Below are 15,283 nucleotides of genomic sequence, written 5' to 3'. Positions count from 1 at the left end.
ATTTCTCATGCTTTGGGATGTGCAGACACTTAACTGCTGTCATCATGGACCCTGACAAGCACATGAACTCCTGTCTTAGTGGCTGGTTTACCATCCCTGCAGAGTGGCACAACCTCAGCCTTGATGGCATCAATGCCAATTTATCATTAACATGAGTTGTCAAAACTCCTAGGGTGACGCTATTCCATTTTATATTCTTTATTCCATAGACCGTAATCCCTTACTGTTATCACACTGTCGGGGTTGACTGCTGTTATAGTTCTTTCCCATTTCATTTACATCCTTAACCCCAGGAAATCAGACAGACTACCAGAACTTGTGAATTTCCCATTGGGATTAATAAAGTATCTATCTATCTATCTATCTATCTATCTATCTATCTATCTATCTATCTATCTATCTATCTATCTATCTATCTATCTATCTATCTATCTATCTATCTATCTATCTATCTATCTATCTATCTATCTATCTATCTATCTATCTATCTATCTATCTATCTATCTATCTATCTATCTATCTATCTATCTATCTATCTAGAACAGGCAGGAGAGAAAGTTACACTTTTATTAAGCACTAGCTGTACCCCATGGCTGCCCCCACATAGTAATGAAACAGGACAAACTTTAAAAATCAATAGATGTTGGCACTATATCTGATCGTGTTCAGCTCTGACAGGAGAGCGTTCCCTGCATGGGGAGAAAAGCACATGGCCGTGATATCTCTGGCAATCAGCACCCTCTAAAACACACGTAGCTCTGATCTCTCTCTCCAAAACATCAAACGTTACTCCTTAACAATCTGTAGATGATAATGTCTGTTGAACAAACAGGTATCACTAGCTAAGCAGAGGCATGGTGCAACACGTGTTGAGACGTAGACTAACTCGAAAAGAATGAAGAAGGCCCCGTCCCCCTGCTCTCGGCCCACAGCCACTCTGTTGGATTTGTATAAAAAAATCGATACCGCAAGCGAACTATGGTACTTAGCGAAAGTTCAAGCAAATTATAGAAAACAACCAGATCTAAATCCATTAAGTAATTCTCTTATGAAAAGCGGACAGACATAAAGTGGACAGACATACAGACAGAACACGCTTGGACCACAAAAGTTTTAAAACTGTTTCTTAGCGAGCACCTATGGGCCAAGGTTAACCTACATTCGAAATTTCAAGTCCCAATTCCTCATGGTTTGAGAGATTTCGTGATGAGTGAGTCAGTGGTATTTGGCTTTTATATATATAGATTAGAGTATTCGTGGATTGTACTTCCCCCCCCTTCCATCTTTCTTCTAAGGTGCATTTGTTCTTTCATTAGGGATGGGATATTAGACGAGAGCCATTTTGTTTCTTTTGTAGCTCACTTCAATTTTTTTACAGTCCTTCCAGTGAATTATTGAAGTGATTGTGTTTACTTTTGCCCATAACATCCTCAGTCAGTGACATGTCAACGTTTTCCTACTCTTAGAGACTCTGATGGACATGGAAGCACTACTGTTCCAGTCAATCTCACCCTAAATCTAATGTGAGGAATTTCTGCTCTTTAGAATTGCTCTTACAATCTATTTCATATTTACAAAACACTTTCGTCCAGGTGTACTACTGACTCCAAAAATGAAAAGTTTAACATTCATCAAGTGCCAGTGGCAATATCCTCTGCCCATGTGAGCGCATATGTGGCCCTGCATAAAACTGTTTAGAAACCACGCCTTCCATGTTTATCCACCCATGGTGTAATTCTGTACCCAGCTCTTTTCCAGTATAGACTGGCATCACCTACATGGGGCACCAAGTATCTCCCTGTCCAACAGGAGAGATCAGCAACTATTGTGATGGACAGCTGGGATGGATTCTATTTCTTTGCCTGGCCATGAGGCCAGCTTACTGGGTGGTCAGAGGCAAGGTGTTCCCTGTCTCTGGAACATGGAACATGGAAGGACGAATACATGGACTGGCATCCCAGAGGAATTCGACAGAAGATCCTTGCCAGGCCGGGAGCCAGAATGGTGGAGGGACAAAAGGAGACAGCCTTCCAAAACTGTATGCACCCCTGGTGCACTGGGTAGCAGCATTCATGAACTGGCGTACCCATATACACACTGATATGGTGTGTTGGGAACTGTAGTTTCATGGAGTAGCCCTAGATGGTTTCATGGTTGCCACAGCAGGGGTTGCAGGGAATTGCTGTCCCCACTTTGTGGGGCTCTGTGCAGAATCCTGACATTGGAAGTACTTCCAGGTCCTGCATAAAATGACCTACTTCATATAATTGGAGAGTTGGAGTTGGGAGGAAGAGGGCACAACTTGCCTGGAGGAGTAAGGGAAGAAAAGGAAAGGAAAACAACGGAAAGGAAAAGAACAAAATTGTTGCCAAGGAAGGAACTTGTACAAGGTAATTTTGTTAATAAAAAAGTAATTTACAACCAAAGACTGTAGATGGTGCGGTTACATCTGGAGTTGGGGGGTCTACAACACTCTCCAGTGGTCACATTAAGCATCTTCCAAATAGGCTTACATTAAAACTTGTTAAAACTCTGTTTAAAAAAGCAAATATAATTCTCTGTTCTTTACTGTCATCAGTGACTTTATTGATGACACTCCTCATGTTCATGCCTGACCCACTAAAAGGTTCTGCATAGTCAGCTTATACTTTGAAAATTTTGCTGACATTATGATAGATAGATAGATAGATAGATAGATAGATAGATAGATAGATAGATAGATAGATAGATAGATAGATAGATAGATAGATAGATAGATAGATAGATAGATAGATAGATAGATAGATACTTCATTAATCCCAAGGGGAAATTCACAAATTTATGCATTGACTGGATGTTGATATTGCATTTTCTGCATATACTGGCATGAGCACAGAAAACAGGAATAATGGTAATTTGTTTAAAGGTGATCATTATACTCCAAATTAATTATTTTTGTATTATTTTGGTTTAGTCTGTTTATTTCAGTGATCTAAATTAAATTTAGATGGAGAAATGGATTGAATACTCGGGACAATGCTGGTGGCTCTTGAAAGAACTATTGGTTCACAATTTGGCCAACACTCCTTCCTTGGCCAGCATCTCTCGTCTGCCTCGTCCACTACCCGCTCATTCACACCATCATCTCTGCCACACACTGCTCAACTGGGGTTGCTGGCAATACCATCTACCCCACTTTCCCCTACCCGAGACTCTCTGGCAGCCATACACTAAGTCTGAAGGACTTTAGCAGTGGAAAACTGCCTGTGAAATCTCCCAGGTCTGATCTGCAGATGTTACACTGTGTAAATGTTTTATTGGGCTCCGATTAATGAGAGCTACGTTTGAATGTTTGAATTGGAACTAAATATATACACTCTGTAACTAAATGTTCTGTAAGATAATTCCCTTGAGGAAGCCTGATATACTTGCTTCACTAGATTTTTTATTTCTATTCCAATGGAATGCTGTACGTCCTAGTAGCTTAATGGCTGTGTCGGGTATAAGCGAATTTAGCCACGTCTCTGTGAAAAGTAAAATGCAACATTCACTTATGACTTTGTTCACAGAGATCTGTAGATGTAATTTGTCCATTTTGTTTGTCATGAATCTGGTGCTGGTGAGAAATATGCTGGGAAGTGGTGGTTTATGTGGATATTTCCTTAGCTTTACGAATATGCTTTTGCTTCCTGTATCTTCTCCACCTTTGCTGATTATCTAAGCCTACAATAATTCATGGAGAACCCGGTGTCCTTGTTATTTCCTCCAGGATGTCGCGTGAGTGGAAACATTCGCTCATAATGGCCTGGTTGTGCTGTGTACCCTCTCATTCCACCAACACCGTCATTAAGTTCACTGATGACATGACTGTGATTGGACTCATTTCTGGAGGAGACGAGACAGCCTATAGCGATGAGGTCCAAAGACTAACTGCATGGTGCATTGAGAACAACTTCACCCTGAACTCCACCAAAACAAAAGAACTTCTAATAGATTCCCGGAGGCACAACACAAACCACAACCCAATATACACCAATGGACATTGTGTGGAAAGAGTTCCTGGGTATACACATTGCAGAAGATCTCTCCTGGTCCATAAACACCACAGTGGCAGTCAAGAAGGCACAGCAGAGACTCTACTTCCTGAGGATTCTCAGAAAAAAACAACCTGAAGAAGAAGCTGCTGATGTCCTGTTACCGCTGCTCCATTAAGAGTGTGCCGTCATAATGCATTTCTATGTGGTATGCCAGCAGCTCATTGACAGACAGGAGAGCCCTTCAGAGGATCAACAACTCTGCCCAGAAAGTTATTGGCTGTACACTGTCCTGTTTGGAGGAACTATTCAGTTCTTGCTGCTTTAACAGATCAGCCAACATCACAAAAGACCCTTCCTACAATGGACAATGGTGCCCTCTGGTAGGCGGGTCAGGTCCATCCAATCGCAGACAAACAGATTTCAGAATAGTTTCTGCTCCAGAGCCATATGAGAACTGAATGGTACTAAACACTTATAATGATTGACATTGACTAATATAACAACAGTCACTTTTGCACGACAAGTACATGTTTAGATTCTTTGAAAGTTATATTATTTATTTATTTCTATTATTGCACTCCTGCGGTTGGTTGGCACCCTGCCCGGGATTGGTTCCTGCCTTGTGCCTGTGATGTATGGCCGGCTAAATATTCCGGCCCACACCTCCAGGCCGCCAGGTGGAGCCCTCCCAACAGCATGGAGGTTCCCAGAATTCCAGCAGGGCCTTATGGACCTTGCAGTTTGTATGCGCAGCCCTGCTGGATACCATGGGGGCCACCGGGAGCCGCTGTAGGGAGGCTCTCAGACTGTTATGTGCCCTATAACCTGGAAGTACGTCCTGGTCACATGAACAGGAGAAACGACGTGCTTCCAGGTTGAAGAAAAGGACTTTTAATCTGACCCGGAAGTGATAAGGAATCATGGACTGTAGGATTGGAACCACTTCCGGGTCAGGGAATATAAAAGGACTGTGGGAAAGCCCAGACGCTGAGCTGAGCTGGGTGGAAGGGTGGCGAAGTGTCTGGGAGAGGAGGATTGGTATTGTGTAGAGAGAGAGAGAGAGAGAATTGTATTGTATTGTATGTGTAGTGTGGAGTGGAGGGTGCTTAGTGCACATTATAATAAAAATAAGAAGTATTATACTTTTACCTGGTGTTTGGTGTAGTACCTGAGGGTTCAAGGGAGCTCTAGCGCCCCCTGCTGTTACATGCCCTGTGTTGGCTGGGATTGGCTCCAGCAGACCCCCGTGACCCTGTGTTCGGATTCAGCGGGTTGGAACATGGATGGATGGATTATTGCACTCAATTCATACATGAATTATACCTAAGTGTAATATTTAGTTATTCTATTATATTGTATTACATTGTACTGTATTATAATTTAATAATGTCCATTACATGTGAATGCACCTTTAGGATTGCTGTGCTTTCGATTTACTAAGTGCAATGACAACAAAAGGAATCTGAAATCTGGAATATACTTGTAGTCCAGCACAACACCACCAAATGGGCCTGTTGCTGACCAATACAGCCTAAAAATGCTGTGTGTTTTCTGAAGAAATGGAACACCTCATTAGCGCTGTTTACAGGAAACTCCTGCGGAGAGGAGCTGACATAATTAATCGAAAGCCTCCTCAACATTCTGAAGTCGTCAAGCCCCTGTTTTACACCAAAACGTCTTTCTCTTTCCCACCCTCATATCCACAGCTTTCAATTTACGGATACCACAGTGATGACGGCACTCAAAGAAACAGCTGTTGTCTTCTTATTCTTTTCCTTTTCTTTGCCATACTATCTGATAAATTCATAGCAGTGTGCCTGCTGTTGGTGTTTGTAGCCGTCTATTAGTTTGCAGCTCTCTAGCAATTTGCGTTTTTTGATTTTGTACATGCGAGGCACATTCAAGATAGATATCTGCACACACCCATGTCAGATTTGGATCATTTGCAAAATTAGCTTGAATAGTCAACCAAAAAACTAGAAATGAACATTTAAGCCAAAGTAGAACTGGTAGTGTAAGCATCTCTATGCGCTGCTGATTGTGAGGGATGGATGATGTCACCGGTATGCTTGTAGACATGCACAATTTGTAAGAGATTCACTCACTTGAACCATGTCGTATACGGTTATAGTACATTTGGTTCAGCATGTGTGGAATAAGACAGTGAGTGGGAACTAGAAAGATAATTTTTTCTCTCTGTATCACTGGTCAACAAGCATTTTGCTACTGGGATTCTTTCACCTGTACTTTAACAAATTTCACTTGCTTACTCCAAATCTGAAAACCGTTTTCGTCCAGCACGTCCCATTTTTTAGTTATGATGTTCCAGGTCTTGGACAACTAGGATGACTGGACAGTAAAGACAATGCGTTTCAGCATTTAAGAAATAAGTTTGGTCTCGAGAAAAGTGAAGCCAAAATTAAGGAAGGTGTTTTTGTTGGCCCTGAAATACGTGAACTGATGCTTGACGATGAGTTCAAAAAGAAACTGAAGCCAACTGAATCAGCACCCTCATTCGTGTGGGTTGTCCAGAATTTTCTTGACAGTCACAGAGCAGAGAATTCTGCTGAGCTTGTGGAGAATATGCTGAAAGTATATTAGCTTACGGGAGCCAGAATGCATTGTTTACATTCTCATCTCGACTTTTTTCTACCAAATCTAAAAGATGTCAGAGATGAGCATAGGGAAAGATTTAATCAAAATATAAAGGTGATGGAAAAATTCAGGAAAAATTCACTCTGAGCAGGATGAGTGACTACTGTTGGTTCTTGCAAAGAGAGACGGGTGTGCAGTACAAGCGCAAAAGCGAGTGCCTCCAACATTTTTGGGCACGCTGACCTCACTTTTATATTGAGGTAAATTGACATAAATATAATTTAACGTGTCTCTGGTATCATCTTCTGGTTTGTTTCCAGAATAAACACATCAAAACAATTTTGATGGGACAGAATCCAAACTCCAGATATCGTGTTGATATATTATATTGATATTCAAAAGTGTCAAAATGTCAATGATGTGTATTTCAAAAACCTGACGTGCTAGCTTAATTCCGATTTCATATATGAAATCAGTGTAAAAAACTTATTAAAGAGCTGCTCTGAAGTTACCAGAAGCAAACAAAAAATATTTTTTTGTAGACCAGTGTATTTAATATTGGTGGCTCAGCTCAGTCAGTTTAACAACGGAAAACTAGGAAGGTCCAGCCTATGAAATGATTTTCTCTCCAGTGGAGAGGAAAACTGTCAGAAAACCCTGGCAATGCAAATACCATATTAATATTAAAAGTTATTTGATTTTTTAACATTAGAAATAAAAAAAATCTCAACTAACTAAATATTCAATTTACAAACAATAAAGAGAAAAAAACCAATAATGCAACAGCGATATTCCTGATTGTGCCCCATCCTCCCCTGAGAGGCTTACCACTGCAGTACTCTTCCAAGCTCTCTTGATGCTCCTTTGTGTTTCCATCCAGGGCAAGCAGCGTTTCAACTGAGGCCCAACCAGCAGAATCCTGTGGAAAATATTGTTTTTCACGTGAGGGAGGCCTGGAATACAAACACATTAAAAGCAAGTAAAACTTTTAAGAAAGCATTCCTCTATTTTAGGTTATTTTATTTCCTAATTCAAGGGTAATATTTCAAGCAAAAGTTTGCATGCACTTTTACTAACAATGTATAAAAGCAAATAGACGGTGGCATGACAAACCATACAACCTGATCGTGCTAGATGTGTAGTTTCATGTAGCACAAAAAATAAAAACTTTATAGTTACACTCAATTCTCTTCTTAGGTAGCTCATCATCCATGCAGGGCCAGACAGCCAGCCTGTGTGACTATGGCTGCCAGAACAGTGAGATGATCTTTCCAAGATGGGGTATTGGCAGAGAAAGAAACAGTTTCTTTGTTACCTCAACAAAGAAGGAATCATAAATTCTACCAACCTATCTGTCCAGTTTGAAGGGCTTGCTTGTCCTTTCTTTTCTCATTGAATGCCCTTATGAAACTGGTTGATAGTAGATGGATGAATGTCTCCAGCCCCCCTACCACACATTACAATCCCCAAGGCAGCACTTAACCAAAAAAGGTTCTTATCAGTGATAGCATTTCTAGAACATTAGGGAGTTTACAGAAGAAAGTTGTTTCTTTCTTGTAGTTACTAATTACTTCTTAAATGATAATTTACAAACAGTTATTAAAATGTTAAATGTTAATCTTAATTTCAAAAGCTATCAATTCCAGTTGAACAGATCACCTCATCATTGCTTAAGTCAGATCTTTTGATGCTGTCTTCTTACTGTTTTGAAGTTCTTGCTGAATGCTTATGTAGGTCTTCGGTTCCTTCTCTCCAACTCTCTGGTGTATTTGTGAATTTCCACACTCACTAGTTGTCATTTTCATTTCAGTTTTCTAAACTCTCTAATGTGTATCTCCATCCTGATTGTACTATATTGTTATCTCATACTGTGAGTCTTAAACCTCCGTACCTATCAGTTCATTAGTTTTGTCAGTGGGAATCGCAGACTGGTTAGACGGGTGTTGCTGGGTATTTCAGCCTACACGACTAGCTATCACATGACTGCCCCCAACTCATCAAGATTAAGTCAATTAAGTAGTGTGTTGGGGCCTTTGGTCAGTACGGCTTAGGCAAGGATAACTCAAATTAGAAAATACATGGCTGGGGATTGTGTTTTGTGTTGTGTTTTAAATCCGGATCTAGATAGGTCTCCTGCCACAGAGGCGATGACATCTAACACTGCAAAGACAATTGCACAGTTTGTAACTTATCACAACTTATCAGACTCCTGGAGATTTCTAAACCCAAACTCAAGACCATATTCCTTCTATTCACCAGTGCACCATTGCTACACAAATTGATTGATTATAATAACTATTCATGGTGGCTCTAAAATCTGTACTAACCCCTACTCTCTCTTCTGTTTCCTTTTCCGGTGTCCTTTGCGCCACCACCATCTACTCAAAGCACCACGATGTTCCAACAATGATGGATTAAAAGCCAGAAGTCTGCATGACCATCATCATCAAGTCCTTCCGTGAGAATCCTAAATACAAAGAGGACTATTTCATTTATGTTAGGTAGAATGCCCAGAGGGCACTGGGTGGTCTTGTGGCCTTGAACCCCTACAGATTTTATTTTTTTCTCCAGCCGTCTGGAGTTTTTTTTTTTGTTTTTTCTGTCCCCCCTGGCCATCGGACCTTACTCCTTTCTATGTTAACTAATATTGTCTTATTTTAATTTCTTATTTTGTCTTTTATTTTTCTTTTCTTCCTTATGTAAAGCACTTTGAGCTACTTTTTGTATGAAAATGTGCTATATAAATAAATGTTGTTGTTGTTGTTGATTATTTCTTTGTAGAAACCACCGGGTGGGTACTATGCTCGAGCCACTTTGCGGCTATGCCCCTTGCGTATGGGGAAGCGGATGTACAATTCAAACAGATTCTTATTTTCATGGGAATTGTTACATATGCATAATAGAACTAACTATTTCACATTACAGCGAGTAATTAACCATTGTAAAAAATAGTTAAACGTAATAAATTGAAAGAAAATTATGTTTCATGTCGTGTTAGAGGTATTCATTGCGTTATACGTTTTTGTTCTGTTTGCCTTTGAAATTAACACGCTAATACTTTTTAAACTTACACTTTTACTGTAAAACTTCAGTAAAAACAATATTTGGAATTAACTTTTCGTCAGTATAGCATTGAATTTTAATTCCGTGTTTGGACTTTCATCGTGACAACGCAACGTATAACTGCCTGTGAGTGAATATCGTTTCTTTCTCTCTAATAAATAAACCAACTTTTTTGAATGTTTGTCCCTGAGATTTGTTATTTGTCATAGCAAAAGCTATTCTAAGGAAACTGTAAACATTTTAATATGAATGGCATATCAAGATCTCCTTTGGTGTCTAATGTTATCTGCGGAAGACGTACTACATTACCTTTCTTGTCACTTGTTATAATTTTACATGTTAGAATTGTTCAACCAATTGTGAATACAACTAATCTTGTCCTATTGCATAACCCATCACTCATACATAAATTACGCAATAACATTATGATACATCCTTCTTTCAACAATAATTCGGCCGGTGGAAGACCAGATGGTGTTAACGGTTGTAGATATTCTTTCTGATATTGTAAGTTGATGTTTTCATCTTCCGCACCATCACCACCAACTGTTTCAGCATAGTCTATTGATACGTATTTAACCAATTTGCCGTGTAACCGATTCATTTCTTAAAGCGTTAATTCGTTTGACATCATCGTTTCTCTGTGCTAGGATTGCCCGTGTACTCATTTTTTCAATTGATAAACCTTTGGGATAAAATTCTTCAATAAGCTTTGGACATAATAAGTCTTCTTTTATTGGGAACTTAAAGTGAGGAAAACATAAAAATTTATAAGAGCTGAGAGCGCAGGAACTGTGCCTTTAACCGGAAATGGTTGAGAGGAGGGTGGGACCCCCTCTACTAACTTGAAAAAATCTCATGGCGATAGTCTCGTCTCATCTCTAGATTTTCTTTTATAATAGAGAAATAACAATTTCTTGCCTACGATTACATCTTGTAAGTACGACGCTATTGTTATCTCTGACCATGCCCCTTTCATGATGGAGCTAAAATCATTATGCCCCACATACTCATCTCACAGATGGCATCTTATACCACTTTTATTAGCACACGAGAACTGTACAGAATTTATATCCAAACAAATCGATTTTTTTAGAGACAAATACATCTTCAGAGGTCTCCACAGGAATACTCTGGGAAACCCTAAAGGCTTTCTTAAGAGGACAGTGTGGTGGGTGCCCAGCTGGGACACCCAGAAGGACTGGGAGAGGGCCTATGCCTCCCCCGGACCAGCTGCCCTGGTTTGTGTGGGGGCCACGGGAATTGAGCATGGAAGCTCAACCCTATAGGGGCCCGTGGCCACCGCCAGGGGGTGCCCCGAAGACTGTGAAGCCCTGGATGTCAGCACTTCCACCACACCCGGAGGTGCTGGCGGAAGTATTACCAGGGACACCCAGAGTGCTTCCAGGTGCTCATGCAACACTTACGCCACACTAGGAAGTTCCGCTGGAAGCTCATCAGGAGGTACCTGGAGCACATCCGCGTGGGGATAAAAGGGGCCGCCTCCATCCAGTCATCGGCTGGAATCTGGTGGAAGAGGACGAAGCTCGGGGGAGAGGAGTGGAGGCGGTGAAGAAAGACAGGACTTTTGAGAAGCCCGGACTGAGGGTGTGTGGTGCAGGGGCACTGGGTTGTGTGCGGGACTGGTTGTTGTAAATAGTTGTAAATAAACGTGTGTGGTGTTTTGAACCATTGGTGTCTGCCTGTCTGTACCGAGGCTGGTCTCCAGAACAGATTATCTTATATGTTTCTTTACCAAGAAGGTATCAGAGCTAATCAGTGAAATTATCAGAACAGATCAAGAACATGCCAGGTGTCCAAGTGAAGCACTTTATAATAGGAAAAGACAGGCTCTGCATACAGAGCTCAAACTCTTGACAACTAAAGAAACTGAACAACTCATGTTTAAATCAAAACATCATTACTACGAACACAGAGAGAAGGCTAATAAGATCTTAACTCAACAAATCCACAAGCTGAAAGTTTGCAATGCAATCCCAGCAATCACCAACACAGACAGAGACAAAATCATCCATCCATCCATCCATTTTCCAACCCGCTGAATCCAAACACAGGGTCACGGGGGTCTGCTGGAGCCAATCCCAGCCAACACAGGGCACAAGGCAGGAACCAATCCCGGGCAGGGTGCCAACCCACCGCAGGAGACAAAATCATTGACCATAAAAATATAACGCACACTTTTAGAGACTACTATAAATCCTTATACTGTATTCTACTGAGTTTAAAGAAAATACAAATATCAGAAATCAGAAGGCGAGATGAATACTGAGCCCTCTGCTTTACATGCAGTTTACCAAAAACAAAGTCCCTAAAAACAGTTTTAATTTCAAAAATATGCATGCATAGTTCCGCAACTGGAAATTGTGTAATGTGACATGGTGTTGGGTGGTCAATGAGAGGAGATCAAGAGAGGGTTAGGAGAAAAGGTCTCTGTGAAAGAATCAGTCTGCAGATGGAGAAGACTAAGGATTCGTGTTGTGTCACCTCACTGCAGCCTCATCCAGCGTAACACACATCTCCAACTCTTATTTAAACCTTTCAGGCACTGCAGTTGCATTATTTTACGGTTGGTGGTTGCAACCTTCCTTACTCATTTGCTAGCCCAGATTTTAAATTTAAGTAGGATGTGAAGGTGTGATACGGTTGTGTGCTGCCTACTGTATAACCCACACCTTCTCCTGAGAATACACTCCTGCTGCAAGCCAGCATCGGGTTACCTGATTTAGCCAAAAGAAAAGCCGTCTCTGCAGTTCTAAAAATGTACTAGCCTCCACCTCCGTCTCTAGGGTGCCCGTGTGAAAAATGTCCTTCACATTTCCTTCTTCTAATGTACTGTAAGTCATCTGAGGTTAGCGTTGATAAAACAGGACACTTGGCGCAGCCGGCCACCTCGCACAGAAAAGCTGCTAAGCTCTAAGCTGTAAGACTGTCCTAAAATGATTGAAGTGCTCGGCTCGGAACATTTTTTAGTTGAAGACGAGACTTAATAACAGCTGGCTGGAGTCCATCATCATGCATTCTGCCTTTTTTTTATTTTCATTGCTTTCCTGCCAGGATAGGCTTGGTGACCCCCAGAAAACTCTGAATTAGATCTGAAAATGTTATGTTACACGGCAGTTTTATGACATAGGTTAAGAATGAAGCGCATTCTGAAACAAATACACTTGAAAATACTTGTCTCAAAAGTAAGCCCTCCATTCTCAGTGTCTTTTAAAACCCCTTTGGCAGTAAGCCTCTGGTAGACAAAGGTGGCCGACAGCTCAATGTGCAGCACTTCCATTCATCCTGAAATGATGCAGGTATGGAGATCATGGCTCCCGTTATCTCCTGTGGTAATAATACACACTACTGTCATGCTTTATTCCCCACGTCATTCACAATATATGACTCCTCCAACATTGTGATACACTTCATGAATGCTGATATTTTTCTTTTAGAATTGTTCAGTCAGGCTAAGTGAAACGTTTGGTATTTTTCAAATTAAAATTATTTCTTCCCAAACAAATACAAGTAGAAATCATTGAATTCCGGTGCTCCAATCACTTCCATAAACTTGAGCACTTAGGCATGCAAACGGCCTCTACAAACCTTTGTGAAAGAACGGGTCACTCTCAGGAGCTCAGTTAATTCACGCCAGGTACCGTGATGGGATGCCACCTGTACAATAAGTCCATTCGTGAAATTTCCTAGCTACTGAATATTCCACGATCAACTGTTAGTGGTATTATAGCAAAGGAGAAGCAATTGGGAACAACAGCAACTCAGCCAGGAAGTGGTAGGCCATGTCAAATCACAGAGCGGGGACAGCACATGCTGAGGCGCACAGTGGGCAGAAGTCGCCAGTTTTCTGCAGAGTTAATAACTACAGACCTCCAAAAGCTCAAGAACAGTGCAGTGTAGAGAGCTTAATGGAATGGGTCTCCATGGCCGAGCAGCTGCACCCGAGCCTTACATCACTAAGTGCAATGCAAAGTGTCGGATGCAGTGGTGTAAAGCCCTCCGTCCGCCACTGGACTCCAGAGCAGTGCAGACATGTCCTCTGGAGTGACAAATCACACAATCCGATGGACAGGTCTGCCAGGAGAACGGTACTTGCCAGACTGCATTGTGCCAAGTGTAAAGTTAGGTGGAGGGGAGATTATGGTGTGGGGTTGTTTTTCAGGGGTAGGCTTGGCCCCTTAGTTCCAGTGAAAGGAACTCTTAATGCTTCAGGATACAAAGCCGTTTTGGACAATTTCATGCTCCCAACTTTGTGGTTACAGTTTGGGGATGGCAACATGACTGCGCAGCAGTACACAAAGCAAGGTCTATAAAGAAATGGATGCACAAGTTTGGTGTGGAGGAACTTGACTGGCCTGCACAGAGCCCTGACCTCAACCCGACAGACCACCTTTGGGATGAATTAGAGCGGAGAGTGCGAGAGAGCCAGGCCTCCTCGTCCAACATCAGTGCCTGACCTCACAAATGCTCTCCTGGAAGAATGGTCTGGAATTCCCATAAACACACTCTTACACCTTGTGGAAAGCCCAGAAGAGGAAAAAGGTGGGCCAACTCCATATTAAAGCCTATGTTGATGGGAGTAGATTCATACCTGGTGGCATGGATCGTGGACTATCTTACAGACAGACCTCAGTATGTACATCTCGGGAACTGCAGGTCTGACATTGTGGTCAGCAACACAGGAGCGCCGCAGGGGACTGTACTTTCTCCGGTCCTGTTCAGCCTATATACATCGGACTTCCAATACAACTTGGAGTCCTGCCACGTGCAAATTCGCTGACGACACTGCTATCGTGGGCTGCATCAGGAGTGGGCAGGAGGAGGAGTATAGGGACCTAATCAATGACTTTGTTAAATGGTGCGACTCAAACCACCTTCACCTGAACACCAGCAAAACCAAGAGCTGGTGGTGGATTTTAGGAGGACCAGACCCCTCATGGACCCCGTGATCATCAGAGGTGACTGTGTGCAGAGGGTGCAGACCTATAAATATCTGGGAGTGCAGCTGGATGATAAATTACACTGGACTGCGAATACTGATGCTCTGTGTAAGAGAGGACAGAGCCGGTTATACTTCCTTAGAAGACTGGCGTCCTTGAACATCTGCAGTAAGATGCTGCAGATGTTCTATCAGATGGTTGTGGCGAGCGCCCTCTTCTCCGTGGTGGTGTGCTGGGGAAGCAGCATAAAGAAGAGGGACGCCTCACGCCTGGACAAACTGGTGAGGAAGGCAGGCTCTATTGTAGGCATGGAGCTGGACAGTTTGACATCTTTGGCGGAGCGACGGGCGCTCAGCAGGCTCCTATCAATTATGGAGAATCCACTGCATCCACTAAACAGTGTCATCTCCAGACAGAGGAGCAGCTTCAGTGACGGACGGCTGTTAATGTCCTGCTCCACTGACAGACTGAGGAGATCGTTCCTCCCCCACACTGTGCGACTCTTCAATTCCACCCTAGGGCGTAAACTTTAACATTATTCAAAGTTATTGTATGTTTTACCTGCATTTTTATTACTTTTTAATTTAATATTGTTTTTTGTATCAGTATGCTGCTGCTGGAGTATGTGAATTTCCCCTTGGGATTAAT

General features: G+C 41.9%; 1 protein-coding gene across 1 annotated transcript in view; it reads right to left on the bottom strand.

Moving 5' to 3' along the window:
- si:ch211-220i18.4 (SRSF protein kinase 2) overlaps positions 1–15,283 on the bottom strand; it is an 87,919-nt gene that overhangs the window by 65,554 nt on the left and 7,082 nt on the right. Inside the window, exon 2 of the mRNA XM_051921089.1 lies at positions 7,440–7,564. Within this exon, the coding sequence (XP_051777049.1) occupies positions 7,440–7,564 (125 nt within the window). The remainder of the gene's footprint in view (positions 1–7,439; positions 7,565–15,283) is intronic.

The sequence above is a fragment of the Erpetoichthys calabaricus genome, chromosome 18 (genome assembly GCF_900747795.2).
Source record: "Erpetoichthys calabaricus chromosome 18, fErpCal1.3, whole genome shotgun sequence".
Classification (NCBI taxonomy): Eukaryota; Metazoa; Chordata; class Cladistia; order Polypteriformes; family Polypteridae; genus Erpetoichthys; species Erpetoichthys calabaricus.
The sequence above is the reverse complement of the archived record's forward strand: the minus strand, read 5'-3'. Positions and strand labels throughout refer to the sequence as shown.